This window comes from Oncorhynchus masou, chromosome 10 (genome assembly GCF_036934945.1).
Source record: "Oncorhynchus masou masou isolate Uvic2021 chromosome 10, UVic_Omas_1.1, whole genome shotgun sequence".
Lineage (NCBI taxonomy): Eukaryota > Metazoa > Chordata > Actinopteri > Salmoniformes > Salmonidae > Oncorhynchus > Oncorhynchus masou.
In genome coordinates, this window is record NC_088221.1 from 6,742,411 (window position 1) to 6,764,086 (window position 21,676).

The 21,676-nt window shown below is 45.1% G+C and overlaps 1 protein-coding gene across 1 annotated transcript in view; it reads right to left on the reverse strand.

Moving 5' to 3' along the window:
- Positions 1 to 3,536, reverse strand: part of LOC135547083 (caveolae-associated protein 2-like) — a 39,133-nt gene extending 35,597 nt beyond the window's left edge. Inside the window, exon 1 of the mRNA XM_064975738.1 lies at positions 2,754 to 3,536. Within this exon, the coding sequence (XP_064831810.1) occupies positions 2,754 to 3,299 (546 nt within the window). The 5' untranslated portion in view covers positions 3,300 to 3,536. The remainder of the gene's footprint in view (positions 1 to 2,753) is intronic.
- Positions 3,537 to 21,676: the final 18,140 nt, after the last annotated feature.

Here is a 21,676-nt window from a genome sequence, read left to right on the forward strand (position 1 = left end):
TGGCATTGGACTTTTCTGTTTTGTGGCTGGGAAGGGGAGAATATGTGTTTCCCCATGAAAGAGGAGAGGTCAGGAAGACAGGAAAAGCACTGGAGCACGAACACAAACCAACAACGGACCAATCTACAAACTACACTAAGCACTACATTTGCCTCCAGCCTAATTAGGGCTCGATTAAGGGAGAGGAGCACCCGAGGGGCAGGGACCTGTCAGCCTGTCCATGGCAGTGCCGTATTTACCGAGCGCCCCTGGGAGCAGCACGGCGGCATTACCAACTTGTGTGGCACGTACAGAGCACCGTATTTTCTAGGCCAGGAGCAAACAAAAGACAAAAGAGAGCTCAGGGGTGCGGAGTGAATCTAAATGCCTTATCAGTGAGTTGCGTATTTTGTGACTCATAGCGTGTTCTTTGTAGCACTGTGTGACAGAATGGCATTCTCTGATGTTTGTTTTTTTACTCTTACTGTATGTTGCTGGTCATACAGTACGGATAATGCTATTATTATTACCCATCAGTATTCCCCATGACCCTATCATTATCATTATTCCCCATGACCCCATCATTATGTCACATCATTTTAGAGGACTCAAAACAGTTAAACAATTGTACGTTGGCAGCAACTATAGGGATTACTTGTGGATAACCAACTCCAATGCACAATCACCAGACTAGAATAATGCAGTTGGAGCCAATGTGCAGTATTTGCACCTGTTGCTATTGAACAAGAGCAATAGGACCTGGGAAACCAGATAAGATCAGTGACTATGAGCTCTCAGGGCTTAGCCTGTGTCAATATGACTTACCTTTTTTCCTGACTGAACACATACAGTATCAAGCCCTATCAAATCATTCAAGAATATACTGGCCACTCAATAATTCCGTATGTTTAGTATAATGGAGCTAGGACTGACCAAAGAGTAAGGTTGAGAAACACTTCAAATACTATTAAAATCATCTGATCACACCTTTTATGTGTTGGCTCAGTTGGTAAGAGCATGACACTAATCATGCTTAGGTTGCAGGTTAAATTCCCGCAGGGATCACAGTCACATATTAAATGTGGATGCAGTAATTGTACTGTAAGTGTCTGGCAAGTGGTATATTATACTTTTATACATTATATTATTATTTATATATTGTAAATCACTTCAGTAATCAGAGAGGAGGAAAAGCAAGATGCATTCACTCTTAATGCATAGATCTAATTTAACTAGATTGATGTAAGGTACTTAAGTAAAAAGTACTTTAAAGTTCTACTTACTTTGTTTTTTGGGGTATCCATACTTTACTTTACTATTTATATTTTTTGACAACTACTTCACTACATTCCTGAAGAAAATAATGTACTTTTTACTCCATACATTTTCCCTGACACGCAAACGTACTAGTTACATTTTGAATGCTTAGCAGGACAGGAAAATGGTCCGATTCACCCATTGAACATCCCTGGTCATCCCTACTGCCTCTGATCTGGCGGACTCACTACACACAAATGTTTCGTTTGTAAATGATGTCTAAGAGTTGGAGTGTTTAAATGTTTAAAACAATAAAATTGTGCCGCCTGGTGAACTTATTTATACTTTTCCTTTTGATACATATTTTAGCAATAACATTTACTTTTGATTCATAAGTATATTTAAAACCAAATACTTTGACTTTTTCTCAAGTAGTATTTTACTGGGTGACTTTCACTTTTACTTGAGTCATTTTCTATTAAGGTATCTTTACTTTTACTTAAGTATGACAATTGGGCACTTTTTTCCACCACTGATTGTAGATCATTATACATAATGGCCATTTGGTCTTGAAAACAGATCTAGTTTAAGTGCGAGTTGTGATCTACGCTTTTCTTTATTATCCTCTCCGCGGTGTTCCCATACACACACAACCATCCTCACACAGCTTGCACGCACACACACACACACACACACACACACACACACACACACACACACACACACACACACACACACACACACACACACACACACACATTCTCTCACTCTTACTTTTACATATCCAAAGAGCTCTTCAAAACACCACTCCCCCTGTATCTCTTTCAACATTCTCCCAAACCTTTTTAACATTCTGTTCCTCGCTCTCACACACAAGACACATATGCACACAAACACTTTTATTTTTTTTACCCCATTTCCTCCCCAATTTTGTGGTATCAAATTGGTAGTTACAGTCTTGTCTCATCGCTGCAACTCCCGTACAGACTCAGTAGAGGCGAAGGTCAAGAGCCGTGAGTCCTCCGAAACACAACCCAACCAAGCCGCACTGCTTTTTGACACAATGCCCACTTAACCCGTAAGCCACCAATGTGTCAGAGGAAACGCTGTGCATCTGGCGACAGTGTCAGTGTGCACAGGAGTAGCCATTGTGCGATGGGACAAGGACATCCCTGCCGGCCAAACCCTCCCCTACCCTGGATGACGCTGGGCCAATTGTACGCCGCCCAATGGGTCTCCCGGTCGCAGCCAGCTGCAAACAGAGCCTGGACTCAAACCCAGAATCTCTAGTGGCACAGCTAGCACTGCAATGCAGAGCCTTAGACCACTGTGCCACTCAGGAGGCCCCACAAACAAACACTTTTAATACGTTTAACATTGTTCCCTCTCCTTCTCTCAAAATCCCCAAACACACTTCTTACATTTCTTTCATTCTCTCAATATTCTCTCTTCCTCACCACTTTTCCCTTTTCCCCTTACACTAAACCACATCCATCCATCCACCCCTCTATCCCTACCTGGAAAATGAGTACTTTGAAATGGTTCCTCTTGAGCAGGTGTCCATGGTTGGCCTCCAGCCGCTTCACCTGCGACGCCTGCTTGTCCAGATGCTCCCGCACCTCCTTCATGTGGGTGTTGACCTTGTGCGAGCGCTCCAGCAGCTTGCTCACGCTGTTGGATGTGCTGGTGTGGTTCTTGGACAGGCGAGTCACGTCACCTTGGACCCCCTGCACGGCGCCCTCCAGGTCAGCCTGGCGCTGCTCCATGCGCAGCTGGTTCTCCTGCACCGCCTCCAGCATGTTGACCAGCTTGTCGAGTAGAGCCACCACTGTGATGGTACTCACCTGATCCCTGGCCATAGGACTGGTGGGGCTTCCGGGGCTCCCGGGGGTTTTCAAGCCCAGCTTGGAGAGGGTGTCAGTGGGGGAGGAGGGAGCCGAGCTGGGGCTGAAGCTGGGCACCAGGAGGTCCATGTTGTCTTGCTGTGCATGGTACTGCTGGGGGTTGACCAAAATGCTGCTGCTGTTGCTGAGGCGCTCGGCGTGTGATGAGTCTTCTCCCATGGCCACAGGGTGGAGGGGGTTAAATGTCGTGTTTTGAAGAGGGAGAATGTGAACTGTCTCGTTCTGATATGTAAAAAGTCTCAGTCAGTCGGTGGTTATTGTTGTTGCTGTTTTCAGTAGCTCCAGCGGAGGAATGAGAAGGTAACAGAGATTCTAGCTCCAGAGGAGGAATGAGAAGGTAACAGAGATTCTCTTCTCTTGATTGTTTTGATGTCCCCTCCCCTTTTTTACACTGTGTAGAAGAGCAAGTGTTGTATGTACACTCCCATTTTTCTCCTCCCTTTTTTCTCTCTCTCTCACTTCCTCTCTTTCTCTCTCAGTATCATATTGGGCAGTTTTATTACACCCACTTATCTCTCTCTCTCTCTCTCTCTCTCTCTCTCTCTCTCTCTCTCTCTCTCTCTCTCTCTCTTTCTCTCTCTCTCTCTCTACTCAGTGGTAGGCTTTTAAAAACCTCCCCCAAAGCCAGAGGGAGGGGTGTAGTTGTCCTGGTAACAGGTCTAGCCCTAAATTGCTAGAGACAAGTGAGCCAGAGGTTGCCACTGTGTGTGTTCATGTGACTTCTCTAACTGCACTGTCTGTCTGCATGCATGAATGAATCTGTAAAGTCAGTCTGAGAGCCAATTTAATTGAGCATTTCTGATGTTGTGTATTTGTCTATTCCAGTGTGTATGTCTCTCTCCCAGGTTCAGATTTGTTTTGTAGTTAGCAGTTTGTTTGCAGTGTTCAGAGTTCTTAGCCAATAGAAATACATATACAATGCAGAGCAAAAAGGTGCAGGTTGATAAAATATTGTACATGTACAATACATGATTGTACAGTACCTTTGATTTAGTGTGTGCCCATGTGTGCAGCAGGCAGCCCCCTCCATCACTCCTTCCCTCTACTCCAGTTCTATTTTTCTCTCCTCTGCTCTGTAGCTTTGGCATTGGAACACTGGGACACATGGAAATGTGGAAATCCGTGTTTGAACAATGAGCTCATCTGTGCCCCTTGCACGGTGCCAGGATATATTTATTTTTTCATTTGACTTATTTCAGTTTTATTTAATCAGATAGGCCAGTTGAGAACAAGTTGTCATTTACAACTGCGACCTGGCCAAAATAAAGCAAAGCAGTGTGACAAAAACAACACAGAGTTACACATAAACAAATGTACAGTCGATAACACAAAATAAAAGAAAAATAGAAAAATCTATGTACAGTATGTGCAAATGAAGAAGAGTAGGGAGGATGGCAATAAATAGGCAATAGAAGCTAAAATAATTCCAATTTCAGCATTAATATTGGAGTGATATATGTGCAGATGATGATGTGCAAGTAGAGATACTGGGATGCAAAAGAGCAAGAGGGTAAGTAATAATATGGGGATGAGGTAGTTGGGTGTGCAATTTACAGATTGGCTGTGTACAGGTACAGTGATTGGTAAGCTGCTCTGACAGCTGATGCTTAAAATTAGAGAGGGAGATATAAGACTCTAGCTTTAGAGATTTTTGAAATTCGTTCCAGTCATTGGCAGCAGAGAACTGGAAGGTAAGGCGGCCAAAGGAAGTGTTGGCTTTGGGGATGACCAATGCAATATGTTAGAGCGAGTGCTAGGGGTGGGTGGTGCTATGGTGACCAGTGAGCTGAGATAAGGCGGTGCTTAACCTAGCAAAGACTTATAGATCACCTGGAGCCAGTGGGTTTGGCGATGGATATGTAGTGAGGGTGTCAGGACCCGGTTACGAACCTGGGTCTCCGGAGTGAGAAACAGTCACTTAACCAACTGAGCCACAAATAGTCAGTAGAACCCAGAAGATGAGGCAGACACAGCAGTACTTAAGACGGTGTATTTAATAAAGTAAAAAGGAGAAGTCCTTAAATACAAAAATGGCAAATCCAAAAGGTGGTAGGAATAGCACAAAAAAGCCTCAAGAGATACTCAAACTCAAAAACAAAAACAGAATTCCACAAGAGCATCCACCGGAATCGACAAGAATACACAGAACACTAGGGCTGGGTGCTAACAAACACAGAGCACAGAACTGAGGGAAACTAAGGGTTTAAATACAATCAGGGGAAACGAGGCACAGGTGCAAATAATAATGGGGAACAAGGGAAAAAACATAAGGTCAAAAAGCACAATGGGGGCATCTAGTGACCAAAACCCGGAACAACCCTGGCCAAATCCTGACAGAATTCCCCCCCTAGGAACGGCTCCTGACGTTCCTACCAGCTCTCTCAGGGTGGAGGGCCCTGAACTGACGAATGAGGTCAGGGTCCAGGATGTCTTTGGCAGGAACCCAGGAGCGCTCCTCGGGACCGTAGCCTTCCCAGCCCACCAGATACTGCCAGGACCGCTGCACCCGGCGGGAAACCAGTATCCGATGGACGGTATAAGCCGGCTGGCCTCCAATGACACGAGGCGGAGGGGGAGGTCTGTCTGCCGGGACAAGGGGAGAAAAAACAACAGGTTTTAACAATGAAATGTGAAATGTGGGATTAATCTTAAGGGATCTGGGTAAGTGTAGGCGATAAGAAACTGGGTTAACTCTCCTGGCAACCTTGAAGGGACCGATGTATTTTTGGGACAGCTTGCGAGACTCCACCCGTAGAGGTAAGTCTCTTGTGGAGAGCCAGACTCTCTGGCCGGGGCGCAGGGTAGGCCCGGGACGGCGACGTCTGTTGGCTTGTTGTTGGTACCTCTGTGAGGAACGCATAAGATTAAGACGGGTCTTCCTCCACATAAGCCGACAGCGTCTGACGAACTTCAAGGCTGAAGGCACTCTGACTTCTGCCTCCTGGTCCGGGAACAATGGAGGAGCATAGCCAAACTGACACTCGTGCGGGGACATACCAGTGGAGGAGGAGCGCAAGGTGTTGTGCGCGTATTCGGCCCAAACAATAAAGGATGACCATGTGGACGGGTTGTCACGAGTCATACATCGGAGGGTGGTTTCCAGCTCTTGATTCATCCTCTCTGTTTGGCCGTTGGACTCCGGATGGTACCCTGAAGATAGACTGGCAGAAGCCCCCATGAGTTGGCAGAAGGCCTTCCAAAACCTTGAGGCGAACTGGGGACCTCTGTCAGAAACCATATCTTGCGGAATGCCGAAGACTCGGAACACATGATTAATTACCAACTCAGCCGTTTCCTTGGCAGAAGGTAACTTAGTCAGAGGGACGAACCTGGCCGCCTTTGAAAACCTGTCGATTATGACTAGGATAGTAGTATTGCCATGGGATGGAGGAAGTCCAGTAATAAAGTCCAATGAGATATGGGACCAGGGTCTGTGGGGAACAGGTAAAGGGTGAAGGAGTCCTTGAGGGCGGAGGTGAGAAGATTTGCCCTGGCAGCACACGGGACAGGCATTGACGAAAGTGGCAACGTCTTCTCTTATGGTAGGCCACCAGAACTTACGCTGGATGAACTCCAAGGTGCGACCTACGCCCGGATGACAGGTGAGGCGAGAGGAGTGCCCCCACAGAAGGACCTGAGTCCTCACTGCCTTGGGGACAAACAACCGATTGGCAGGACCTCCTTTCGGGTCCGGTTCGCTAGCTTGAGCACGTCTCACGGTATCCTCAACTTGCCACGAGATCGGAGCCACAATCTTAGCAGCAGGAAGGACAGGCATGTCCGTGTCATCTCGAATGGCAGGAGCGTAGACTCGGGACAGGGCATCCGGTTTGAGATTCTTCGACCCGGGCCGATAGGTGAGGATAAACTGGAATCGATTGAAGAAAAGAGACCATCTAGCTTGTCTAGAGTTCAACCGCTTCGCCTGCTGGATATACTCCAGATTTTTGTGGTCCGTAAGCACTTGAAACGGGTGAGAAGCCCCCTCGAGCCAGTGTCTCCATTCCTTCAATGCCATCTTAACCGCTAGGAGTTCACGATCCCCACATCGTAGTTCCTCTCAGTCGGGGTAAGCCGGTGTGAGAAGAAAGCGCAAGGATGAAGCTTCTTGTCTTCACCCCTCTGAGACAGGACAGCTCCAACACCAACCTCTGATGCGTCTACCTCCACCACAAATGGTTCATCCGTAGTCGGTAGTATCAGGATGGGAGCAGAGAGAACGCACTGCTTGAGTCCTTGGAAGGCCGTCTCAGCTTCTCTTCCCCACAAAAACCTTGCATTGCCACCCTTGGTTAAAGCTGAGAGAGGGGCAGCCACCAAGCTGAAGTTCTTGATGAACTTGCGGTAAAAGTTTGTGAAGCCCAGGAAACGCTGAACTTCCTTAACGGATTTGGGGGTGGGCCAATCCGCTACAGCCCCTACCTTCCTGGGGTCCATTTGGACTCGACCGGGTTCCACTACAAATCCCAGGAATTGTACTCGGGATGAATGGAATTCACATTTTTCCGGCTTAACGTACAGATGGCTGTCCAGGAGGCGTTTGAATACTTGTCTGACATGCTTAGTGTGTTCTTGAAGGGAGCTCGAAAAGATGAGGATGTCATCCAAGTAAACAAACACAAATATGTTAAGCATATCCCTAAGCACATTGTTTATGAGCGCTTGGAACACCGCTGGGGCGTTGGTCAGGCCGAAGGGCATCACCAAGTATTCATAGTGACCAGTAGGCGTGTTGAAAGCGGTCTTCCACTCGTCACCAGGTCTGATCCGCACAAGATGGTATGCGTTCCGCAGGTCAAGCTTAGTGAAAACAACTGCTTCCTGGAGCAGCTCGAAGGCTGTGGCCATAAGGGGTAGCGGGTAACGGTTACGGACGGTTATGGCATTGAGTCCCCGGTAGTCGATGCAAGGACGTAATCCACCGTCTTTCTTGGCCACAAAGAAAAACCCTGCTCCCGCCGGGGAGGTGGATGGACGCATGAGGCCTGCTTCCAGAGCGTCCTTGATGTAGGTATTCATAGCAGCTCGTTCGGGTGGAGATAGGGAAAAGATCCGACCCCTGGGGGGGCAAGTGCCCGGAAACAGGTCGATGGGGCAATCGTAAGGTCTATGGGGTTGTAGCATGGTGGCCCTCTGTTTGCTAAACACCAGTTTGAGGTCATGGTAACACTCGGGAACTCGGGTCAGGTCGATGGATTCTAAAGACTCGGGAGTAGAACTCGGGGAATTCTGGAAAATACAAGTAGCTTGGCACGTAGGACCCCACTGCTTGATAGTGCCCACAGACCAGTCGATGTGAGGGTTATGGCTGTGAAGCCAGGGGTATCCAAGGACGAGAGGGAACTCGGAACAGGAGATCAAATGAAAGTTAATCAATTCCTGGTGTTGTGAAACTGAAAGTCGCAAGGAGGTAGTGACATGAGTGACAAGTCCAGATCCCAAAGGGCTTCCATCCAATGTAGTGACCCTCATGGGTTCACTTAGAGGTTGAGGGAACGCCATTCTCCTTTGCCCAGACACCATCCATGAAGTTACCTGCGGCTCCAGAGTCTACCAAGGCTTGAAGGTGAAGCTTGTGGTTGTCCCAGGAGAGGGTGACTGGAATGAGCAGACGGGAGTTGGACGGATGGGAGGAGGTTATGTTTCCCGTTACAGTTCCCCCCGGTCTGTACGGGACAGAGCGTTTCCCTGGAGCCCGGGACACGTGGAACGGAAATGGCCCGGTGTGCCGCAATATAGACAGCGTCGCTCCCTCATCCGGCGGTCTCTCTCAGCCTGGGAGATGCGTCCAATCTGCATGGGTTCCGATGGAGCCAGCGAGGATAAAGGTGGGGACTCGGAGCTGGGACTGATAGGGGCTAGAGGTCTACGGTTGAGTTCTCTCTCTCTCAGACGCTGGTCAATGCGTGAGGCCAACTTGATCAGGGACTCGAGATTGTCCGGTGGTTCCCGAGTGGCCAGTTCATCTTGGATAGTGTCGGAAAGGCCTTTCAGAAAGCACATCGTGAGCGCCTCGTTGTTCCAGCCACTTGCTGCTGCCACCGTGCGGAACTGGATGGCATAGTCCGTCACGCTGCGCCAACCTTGGTGGAGAGTCAGGAGCTGTTTGGCTGAGTCAGAACCACTGCTTGGGCCTTGAAACACTCGTTTGAATTCCTCAGCAAAGGCAGAGTAGCTGGCACAGCAGGAACTATGGGCATCCCACACAGCAGTAGCCCAGGCCAGGGCTTTTTCCGACAGCAGGGTGATGATATAAGCGATCTTAGACCGGTCGGTGGGAAACGACAAGGGTTGTAGCTCAAAGGAGAGAGAACATTGGGTGAGAAACCCTTTACAAGCACTTGGATCACCTGAGAACCGTTGGGGAGGTGGAAGACGAGGTTCAGCCAGGGGGTTAACTGCCATGGGTACGTGAATCTGAGGTACTGGGACAGGAACTGTTGCCGGGGTAAGACGATCAGATATTTGCTTAATGGAAGTCAGCATCTCCGACAGAAGATGAGAATGTCTAGCCATTAAGGCCTCTTGCTGAACCAGGGCGGCTTCGTGGCGTTGGACAGTCTCCTGGTGGTGGGACAGCATGGCAAAAAGGTCCTGGGAACTGGCTGCCTCTGGGTTCATTTTTGGCTCTGTGTTTCTGTCAGGACCCGGTTACGAACCTGGGTCTCCAGAGTGAGAAACAGTCCCTTAACCAACTGAGCCACGAATAGTCAGCAGAACCCAGAAGATGAGGCAGACACAGCAGTACTTAAGACGGTGTATTTAATAAAGTAAAAAGGAGAAGTCCTTAAATACAAAAATGGCAAATCCAAAAGGTGGTAGGAATAGCACAAAAAAGCCTCAAGAGATACTCAAAAACAAAAACAGAATTCCACAAGAGCATCCACCGGAATCGACAAGAATACACAGAACACTAGGGCTGGGTGCTAACATACAAACACAGAGCACAGAACTGAGGGAAACTAAGGGTTTAAATACAATCAGGAAAAACGAGGCACAGGTGCAAATAATAATGGGGAACAAGGGAAAAAACATAAGGTCAAAAAGCACAATCTAGTGACCAAAACCCGGAACAACCCTGGCCAAATCCTGACAGAGGGCCAACCAATGAGAGCACCCACAGTGGTGGGTATTATATGGGGCTTTGGTGATAAAATGGATGGCACTGTGATAGGCTACATCCAGTTTGCTGAGTAAAGTGTTGGGGGCTATTTTGTAAATGACATCGCCAAAGTCAAGGATCGGTAGGATAGTCAGTTTTATGAGGGTATGTTTGGTGGCATGAGTGGAGAAGGCTTTGTTGCGAAGTAGGAAGCCGTTTCTAGATTTAATTTTGGATTGGAGATACTTAATGTGAGTCTGGAAGGAGAGTTTACAGTCTAACCAGACACCTAGGTATCTGTAGTTGTCAGAACCGTCCAGAGTAGTGATGCTAGTCGGGCGGGAGGGTGCGGGCAGCAATCGGTTGAAGAGCATGCACTTAATATTACTAGCATTTAAAAGCACTTTAAGGCCACGGAAGGAGTGTTGTATGGCATTGAAGCTCGTTTGGAGGTTTGTTAGCGCAGTGTCCAAAGAAGGGCCAGATGTATTCAGAATGGCGTCGTCTGCGTAGAGGTGGATCAGAGAATCACCAACAGCAAAAGCAACATTATTGATGTATACAGAGAAAAGAGACGGCCCGAGAATTGAACTCTGTGGCACCCCCATGCACAGTACTGTCTTTTATCGATGGCGTTTATGATATCGTTTTGGACCTTGAGCGTGGCTGAGGTACACCAATGACCAGCTCGGAAACCAGATTGCATAGTGAAGAAGGTACGGTGGGATTCGAAATGGTCTGTGATCTGTTAAATAACTTGGCTTTCGAAGATTTTAGAAAGGCAGGGTAGGATGGATATAGGTCTATAATGCTTATTGAAATGATCGATTATCGTAAATTTATCGGTGGTGACAGTGATTCCTATCCTAGCAAATCTAGAATCGGCTTTCTATTTCTCAACAAAGCCTCCTTCACTCACGCCGCCAAACTTACCCTAGTAAAACTGACTATCCTACCGATCCTCGACTTCAGAGATGTCATCTACAAAATGGCTTCCAATACTCTTCTCAGAAAACTGGATGCAGTTTATCACAGTGCCATCCGCTTTGATACTAAAGCACCTTATACCACCCACCACTGCGACCTGTATGCTCTAGTCGGCTGGCCCTCGCTACATATTTGTCGCCAGACCCACTCGCCAGACCCACTGGCTCCAGGTCATCTACAAGTCCATGCTAGGTAAAGCTCCGCCTTATCTCAGTTCACTGGTCACGATGGCAACACCCACCCTTAGCACGCGCTCCAGCAGGTGTATCTCACTGATCATCCTAAAGCCAACACCTCATTTGCCCGCCTTTCCCTCCAGTTCTCTGCTGCCTGTTACTGGAACGAATTGCAAAAATCGTTGAAGTTGGAGACTTTTATCTCCCACACCAACTTTAAACATCTGCTATCTGAGCAGCTAACCGATCGCTGCAGCTGTACATAGTCCATCGGTAAATAGCCCACCTAATTTACCTACCTCATCCCCATACTGTTTTTATTTATTTACTTTTCTGCTCTTTTGCACACCAGTATCTCTACCTGCACATAACCATCTGATCATTTCTCACTCCAGGGTTAATCTGCTAAATTGTAATTATTCGCCTACCTCCTCATGCCTTTTGCACACAATGTATACAGTGGGGCAAAAACGTATTTAGTCAGCCACCAATTGTGCAAGTTCTTCCACTTAAAAAGATGAGAGTGGCCTGTAATTTTCATCATAGATACGCTTCAGCTATGACAGACAAAATGAGAAGAAAAAAAATCCAGAAAATCACATTGTAGGATTTTTAATGAATTTATTTGCAAATTATGGTGGAAAATAAGTATTTGGTCAATAACAAAAGTTTATCTCAATACTTTGTTATATACCCTTTGTTGGCAATGACAGGGGTCAAACGTTTTCTGTAAGTCTTCACAAGGTTTTCACACACTTTTGCTGGTGTTTTGACCCATTCCTCCATGCAGATCTTCTCTCGAGCACTCCAGTCTCTGCCTTTTATAAAGAAACGGTCTGAGAGATGTATGACTGTGAGACAACTCTGCAGGAGAGTGAACGAGATAAGAGACTAGTCAGACATTCCACTATAAATCAACTTGGGGAGTGGACATTTACTGCTGAGCCTTTTGATAACACTGAAACTCTTGTTTGTATAGATGTGTATGCATGGGCTTGGTCTCATGAGTAGAAGGTAATGACATAGCCAGTGACATTACTAAGGCTGAACTTCGGGCTTAATAAAATAACGGGCCCTTTACTATTTTGCAGAACTAACTCGGAAACATGCGTGCTATGTTCCTGTTGTCAACTTCTGTCTGCAATTGCATTAATAAAGGTTTTTCATTGATTTAATTCAAGATATTGTCTGAATACTAATTTCACCAATGAGCCAATGATTGACAAGGAACAAGGAACGAACCACAACAGAAGACTGAAATATTACAAAACCGTATTTTATTTAACAAGGCAAGTCAGTTAAGAACAAATTCTTATTTACAATGACATCCTACCCCGGCCAAACCCGGATGACACAGGGCCAATTGTGCGCCGCCCTGTGGGACTCCCAATCACGACCAGATGTGATACAGCCTGAATATATATGTTTATTAATTAAATATGCAATTCTGAAAAATATTAAAACATTCCACCCATGAGGCCGCTAGAGGGTGATTTGGTCATTTGACTGCAGGAAAGTGGATAGCAGAGAACATGCCTACCATTTACCCTCACTCCTAGGACAGACCAGAGTCTTTAGATATGCAGTTTTAGAAAGCATTAGCCTACATTCCCCCGTGGACAAGGGTAGGAGGGAAAATATCTCCATTATATTAAACTCCTATAGAGTTGTATTCAAGACTGTTTCAGGTAACATTTGGTCCCAGTCTGCACAGTGTTAAAGTTAGTCTACAGGTAGTGTCACATTTTCTCAGTTAATTTGACTCAAAATGACAGCATCATTTTACACTCCAATTTAATTCCAACACTAGAGCTCATTGACTCCTCATAGTGTTGAAAATACTCATACTGGGTTAAAATAAATCAACACATTTTTACACACCCTTTATACTGTGTAGCATCTTATTTGCAGTCAGAGAAAAAAATGGGTTTTAGAAACACATTTCATGCAGTTCTACATTATTTTACATGACTGGAGACAATCTTTCAATACCACAACAGAGCATGACAACGAATGAGTGCATGCTGCATCACCAGAGAGGTTTTTATTTCTATATAGGCTATTGTTAAAAAAAGTTCCAAGTTTGGTACAGTGCTAAAGTTGCTAAAGTTGCCTATTAACTGTAACATTTTGCACAACAGAACCAGTTACAACTGAAGTATCTGATCATCAATGAATTCAAGAGAAAGCACAGCGGCCCCATATCATCAGGTAGGCATATGCACATTCAGGGGTCTATTTTCGGCTGGCATTAAGGCGGCTGTTCCAAAACGAACCCCTCTTTTGAACAAAAATGTCTTCAAAGCACCCATTAAGACTACAAAACTTAAAAAACAAACTGATGGCAGAGTATAGGTTCTTAAATGAACTTTAAGATTATTTGTTTTAACCTTATATTATCCTAAAGCTCATACAGGGACCTTAAGGGACATTTTTTTACCTTAAATTATCCTTAAGGATCCCCCAGGAAGTGTAGTGTCAAACACCCGAGTTCGTATGCAATTTTGACCTGTTAAAGCCAGCAGTCTGCTAAATTCAAACTCTTGCACAAGGATGGGTAATTAACCTGTCTTATATCAGGTGGTGCTCAGATAAAACGGGTGGAAATATTTGAGGTGTGTCCTTAAAAACATGATCCAACATGCTAATTTCAGGCAGCGCTGGTAGGCATATGGCCAGGTCGCAGTTGTAAATGAGAACTCGTTCTCAAATAGCCTACCTGGTTAAATAAAGGTGAAATAAATAAATAAATATTTAAGACCAACCAAAAGCTGGTTTTGACAGCGGAAACGCAGCCTCTCCAGCCGTGACGTGTACTGCCCATAGCGCATGGAACAAGAGTAATGTGCTTTTGGTGCCTGTATACTTCTTATTTAGAAACATAGAAACTAACGTTTTCCCATTTCATTTTATTTTATTAAGAAACAAGCATACCCTCCCCTCCTCTCAATGAAGTCTGTTTTATTTTTGTCCTGCCCAATACAATCAAATAGGCTAGTCAAGACCATCAAAAGGTGTGGCTCGTGAAACGACTTGGAAGTCAATCCCAATCACCAAAGCGTTATTAAAAGATCAAGTTAGAGAGGAGCAAAACACTGAGCTGATTTTACATTCAGATATAAGTATTATAGACAGGCTTACATTATTATTGCTGTGCTTTGGAGGTGTGTAAACCCCCCCTATGATGCAGGCCATGTGTCCACATCCATCATTAAACGAGAGATGAGAACCTCGTCAATACCGCCAATTTAGAAGATATTATTGAAGTGATTTTCCTGTAACAATTGCTTGCTTCCTGTTTCACATTTTTAAAACCAAATTACTCCGTAGGCTACCCCTACCGTAGGCCTACAATACTCAACAACAATATAAACACAACATGTAAAGTGTTGGTCCCATGTTTCATGAGCTGAAATAAAAGATGCCAGAAATGTTCCATACTCACAGAAATGTCCCTCTAATTTGTGCACAAATTTGTTTACATCCCTGTTACTGAGCATTTCTCTTTTGACAAGATAATCCATCCAAATGACAGCTGTGGCATATCAACAAGCTGATTAAACAGCATGATCATTACACAGGTTCACCTTGTGCTAGGGACAATAAGACACACAACACAATGCCACAGATTTCTCAAGTTTTGAGGCAGCAAGCAACTGGCATGCTGAGTGCAGGAATGTCCACCATTTCTAAACCATAAGCTGCCTCCAACATCGTTTTAGAGAATTTGGCAGTACATCCATCACAACCGCAGACTACGTGTAACCATGCCAGCCCAGGACCTTCACATCCAGCTTCTTCACCTGCGGGATCGTCTAAGACAATCCACCCGGACAGCTGATAAAACAGTAGGTTTGCACAACCAACATTTTTTTGCACAAACTGTTAGAAACTGTCTCGCGGAAGTTCATCTGCGTGCTCGTTGTCCTCACCAGGGTCTTGACCTAACTGCATTTTGGCATTGTAAAATTGTAACAAATGCCCACCTTTGATGGCCACTGACACAGTGTAGAAGTGTGCTGTCTTTACGGTAAATGCAGGTTTCAACTGTACCTGTTGTCCTGTGGGTGAGTGGTTTGCTGATGTCAACATGGTGAACAGTATGCCCCATGGTGGAGGTGGGGTTATGGTATGGGCAGGCAGGCATTAGCTACAGATAACGAACACAATTCCATTTTATCTATGGCAATTTTAATGCACAGAGATACCATGATGAGATCATGAGGCCCATTGTTGTGCCATTCTGCTGCTATCACCTCATGTTTCAGTACACAATTCCTGGAAGGCAAAAATGTTCCAGTTCTTCCATGGCCTGCATACTAACCAGACATGTCACCCATTGAGCATGTTTGGGACGCTCTGAATCGATGTGTACAACAGCGTATTCCAGTTCCTGTCAATATTCAGCAACTTTGCGCAGCCATTGAAGAGGAGTAAGACAAAATTCCACAGGCCACAATCAACAGCCTGATCAACTTTATGTGAAGGAGATGTGTCGTGGTGCATGAGGCAAATGGTGGTCATACCAGATACTGACTGTTTTTTAAAATCCACGTCCCTACTTTTTTTAAAGATATCTGTGACCAACATCCGCATTTCTGTATTCCCAGTCTTGTGAAATCCATAGACTAGTGCCTAATTAATTTGATTTCAATTGTCTGATTTCCTTAAATGATCAGTAACTTAGTCAAATCTTTGAAATTGTTGCATGTTGCATTTATATTTTTCTTCACAAAACATTATATTTGGGAGCAGTATAACGGTGAGTGGATATTTTCCCTTACACTTTACATTGGATCTTTGTCCAGCTACTGTGAAAAGTTTGGATGTGGGTAAAACCTTCCATGGTCTGTGTTGTTTTAATATTATATTCCCACAGGGAGCAATAATGGTGCCTGTAAGTGTAGTTAGACATAGCCTATTTAAAACAAGTTGTTTTTTGTTTAGAATTTGATTATAATTATTTTCACTCTTTTAGGCCTCATCCGATTGAATATGATCTTGCTTATTGACAACATTTGGCATGTCGATGCTCAGCCATAATGTAATTTACAGTAGGCCTAACCCCTATATCAGTGTGAATTCTATGTATATATTTCCACATTGAAACCATGCAATTACTTAGAACAATGTGGACTGCAAACAGGTTCACGTTAACATACAGTATTTAGAAAATATGGTGTAGGTCTACATTTTGTTATTTTGTTTCTGTAAGCTGTTTATCAAACTATAATGGACTAACATTGTAATTGGAGTTTAGTCCAAGGGAACACATAAATACACAACTTGAAGCAACCACATATTTAGCCATGAAGCAGGTTTTGTTTGGCCAGTGAGGGGTCAAGCCTTGAGTCAACCACAACTGGTTTACTCATCAAAACCTAGCACTGTGCCGATAATCTTTGCTTGTGAAAATAGCTAAAATATTTCTTACACACCCCCAAACCGATAGGGCTACCGCCAGCACTTAGATTTACAATTGCGTTCGGTTTGTTAATAGATTACAAATTACATGACCCTCCCAGGACTAAATAAAAACATACTTAACCCTCTCCGTGACTGAAATTTAAAAAGCATGACCCTCCCCTATTTTCCTCCTGGCAACAATTGTGTAAATTTTGACCACTCCCAGGTTCAATAGAGATCAATTTTACATCTAAATGACATATGCCAATGCCATCCATTTTTGTTAGTTTACCAAACCATAGGCTTTCTATTGAAAGGAATTAACAAAGATAAATGGTGATAATAGCATGCCTTAGTTTAAAAAAAGATAGAAGCAATGAGCAAAGTCCAACTGTCGAGAAACATTTCTGAAAGCTTCTGAGCAAGTCTTGTTTTCGGGAAAGGGGTCAACCATTTATCTTTATCTTGCAAATCTCATACTCTACAATTATTTAACAACCACTGGACTTGGAGCCAAGTAACACAATAAACCATATAGTCTTAATATTTTTAGGATGTAAACATCAGACTGGATGGATTAGGCAAATCTGTTTTTGGATAAAGTATTTTGGGGAATTTATCGGAAGGGCGGGGTCTTCTTCCTTGTAATGGCTGGCTACTGGCCAGCTAACCTCACCCATGGGCCACTTGGCAGGTTTAGTTGATCAGCAGGTTTTCCTTTTGGATATCATGGAAAATCCAGGCACACCTGTTTAGTTTACTGTCTTTGTCGAAACCGCCATTGTTATGCCTTTAACTATTCACCATTGAAAGTGTTAACAGTGGATCACCGGCTTGTAGCGTCTTTCTAACAGACGACACTGGGGCTAGAGTTGCACTCAGCACATAACACACATAGTATGCTACGGTATATTGGTTAACCATTATCTCCCAGAATGAACAAATTGACTCTCAAAAAAATAAAAAATAAAAATAAAAATAAATATTGGTCACATCCACGTGTTTAGCAGATGTTATTGCGGGTGTAACAAAATGCTTGTGCTTCTAGCTACGACAGTGCAGTATAATATAACAGTTTCACGACATATACCTAAAATACACTCAAATCTAATTAAGGAATGGATTAAGAATATTTTCAAATATGTCAGAGCGGCATTAGACTAAAATACAGTGGCATAGTGTAGAATATAGTGTATAATATGAGATGGGTGGTGCAATATTTACACACAATTAAAGTGACTAAGATACCGTAGAATAGTATGTAATGCAAGATATGGAAACACTATTAAAGTGGCGAGTGTTTCATTTCCTTAAAGTGGCCAGTGATCCCGAATCTATGTCTATAAGCATCAGCCTCTGATGTGGTGGAGATGGCTGTTTAACAGTCAGTGGTGTAGTATGGAATACAATGCAGTTTAAACATATGAGATGGGTGATGCAATATGTAAACGCAATTTAAAAGTGGCTAAGATACCGCAGAATAGTGTGGAGTGCAGTTTATACATATGAGATGAGTAATGCTAGATACGGAAACATTATTAAAGTGGCTAATGATCCATTTCTAAAAGTGGCCAATGATTCCTAATCTATGTCTAGAGGTAGCCCCCTCTGATGTGCTAGTGATGGCTGGTTAGAAGTCCGATGGACCTTGAGATAGAAGCTGTTTTACAGTCTCTATGTCCCAGCTTTGATGCACCTGTACTCACCTCCGCTTCTGGATGATAGCGGGGTGAACAGGCAGCGGCTTGGGTGGTTGATGCCTTGATGATATTTTTGGCCTTCAAATGGCATGCTGTAGGTGTCCAGGAGGGCGGGAAGTTTGCCCACGGTAATGCGTTGGGCAGACCGCACCACCATCTTGAGAGCTTTGCGGTTGTGGGTGGTGTAGTTACCGTACCAGATGGTGATACAGCCCAACAGGATCCTCTCAATTGTGCATCTGTAAAAGTTTGTCAAGGTTTTAGGTGTTAAGCCAAATTTCTTTAGCTTCCTGAGGTTAAAGAGTTGCTGTTGCATGTTCTTCACCACACCGTCTGTGTGGGTGGACCATTTCAGTTTGCCAGTGATGTGTACGCTGGGGAACTTGAAACGTTCCACCTTCTCCACGGTCCCATTGATGTGGATAGGGTGCTCCCTCAGCTGTTTCCTGAAGTCCACGATAATCTCCTTAGTTTTGTTTATGTTGAGTGAGAGGTTATTTTCCTGGCACCACACTCACAGAGCCCTCACCTCCTCCCTGTAGGCTGTCTCATCGTTGTTGGTAATCAAGCCTACTACAGTTGTGTTGTCTGCAAACTTGATGATTGAGTTGAAGGCGTGCTTGGCCACGTAGTCATGGGTGAACAGGGAGTACTGGAGGGGGCTGAGCACGCACCCTTGTGGGGCCCCAGTGTTAAGGATCATCGACGAGGTGTTGTTTCCTACCTTCACCACCTGGGGGCGACCTGTCAGGAAGTCCAGGACCAAGTTGCACAGGGTGGGGTTTAGACCCAGAGCCTCAAGCTTGATGATGAGCTTGGGAGGTACTATGGTGTTGAATACTGAGCTATAGTCAATGAACAGCATTTTTACATAGGTATGCCTCTTATCCAGATGGGACAGGGCAGTGTGCAGTGTGGTGGTGATTGCATCGTCTTTGTATCTATTGGGGCGGTAAGAAAATTGAAGTGTGTCTAGGGTAGCAGGTAAGGTGGAGGTGATATGATCCTTGACTAGTCTCTCTAAGCACTTCATGATGACAGAAGTGAGTGCTAAGGCGCGATAGTCATTTAGTTAAATTACATTTGCTTTCTTAGGTACAGAGACAATGGTGGCCATCTTGAAGCATGTGGTGCCAACAGACTGGGATAGGGAGAGATTGAATATATCTGTAAACACACCAGCCAGCTGGTCTGCGCATGCTCTGAGGACGCAGCTAGGGATACCATCTGGGCTGGCAGCCTTGCAAGAGTTAACACGCGTAACTGTCTCACTCAAGTCGGCCACGGAAAAGGAGACCCCACAGTCCTTGATAATGGGCCACGTCGGTGGCACTGTATTATCCTCAAAGCGAGTGAAGGTGTTCAGCCGTCTGGAAGCAAGACATCGGTTTCCACGACGTCGCTGGTTTTCCTTTTATAATTCGTGACTGTCTGTAGACCCTGCCACATACGTCTCGTGTCTGAGCCATTGAACTGGGACTCAACTTTGTCCCTATACCGAAGTTTAGCCTGCTTGATTGCTTTGTGGAGGGAATAACTAAACTGTTTGTATTTTTCCGTATTCCTAGACTTCATGCCCTGGTTAAATGCGGTGGTTTGCGCTTTCAGTTTTCCGCGAATGCTCCCATCTATCCAAGGCTTCTGGTTGGGGTAGGTTTTAATAGTCACAAATGGGTATGACATCTCCTATGCACTTCCTGATAAACTCATTCACCGTATCAGTATATGTGTCAATATTATTATCTGAAGAAACTCTGAACATATCCCAGTCCGTGTGGTCAAAACAATCTCGTAGTGTGGATTCCATTTGGTCAGACCAGCGTTGAATAGTCCTTTCCACGGGTGCTTCCTGTTTGAGTTTCTGCCTATAGGAGGGGAGGAGCAAGATGGAATTGTGGTCTGATTTGCCGAATGGAGGGCGGGGGAGGGCCTTGTATGCATTCTGGAAGGTAGCATAACATATTTTCTTTGTTAAAAACCCCAGCTACATTAAATGCAGCCTCATGATATGTGGTTTCCAGTTTGTATAATGTCCAATGGTGTTCTTTGAGGGCTGTCGTGGTATCAGCTTGAGGGGGTATATAGACCACTGTGGCTATTGTTGACAAAAATGATCTCGATAGATAGTACGGTCGGCATTTGATTGTGAGATATTCTAGGTCGGGTGAACAGAAGGACTTGAGTTCCTGTATGTAATCACAGTTACACAATAAGTTGCTAATCACAAAACATATACCTCCACCCTTCTGCTTCCCTGGAGAGATGTTTGTTCCTGTCGGCGCGATGTACTGAGGACCCAACCGACTTTACAGAGTCAGACAGTATATCTTGAGAGAGCCATGTTTTCGTGAAGCACAGTATGTTACAATGCCTGGTATCTTTCTGAAAAGCAACTCCTGCCTTGAGCTCATCAACTTTGTTATCCAGGGACTGGACATTAGTGGGCACACTTTGAGGAAACATTGAGGAAATCACCCACCCAACAACACAACAAGACAAACTCTAACCTGGAACCCACTGGGAAAAAAGGACACCAGAAAGGAAACCAGAACGACCAGGCAGAAGCCACTCCTTAGTAAAAGGCAGCCCGCTTAGAGTTTGAAAAAATGTAACTTTGTGTGTTTATTGTTGTTGAATTTTACCCCAATTTCTCCCCAATTTTGTGGTATCCAATTATTTAGTAGCTACTATCGTGTCTCATTGCTACGCTAGACGAAGGTTGAAGGTCATGTGTCCTCCAAATACACAACCCAACCAAGCCGCACTATGACATCCAACCCGGAAGCCAGCTGCACCAATGTGTTGGAGGAAACACCGTGCACCTGGCAACCTTGGTTAGCGCACACTGTGCCCTGGCCTGCCACAGGAGTCGCTGGTGCATGATGAGACAAGGATTTCCCTACTGGCCAAACCCTCCCTAACCTGGACAACGCTGGGCCAATTGTGTGTCGCCCCAGGGACCTCCCAGTCGCAGCCGGTTACGACAGAGCCTGGGCGCGAACCCAGGGTCTCTGGTGGCGCAGCTGACGCTGCAGTACAGCGCCCTTAACCACTGCGCCACCCGGGAGGCCCGAAATGTAACTCTTTGACCTGAATGCCAAGCGTCACGTCTGGAGGAAACCTGGCACCATCCCTACGGTGAAGCATGGTCGTGGCAGCATCATG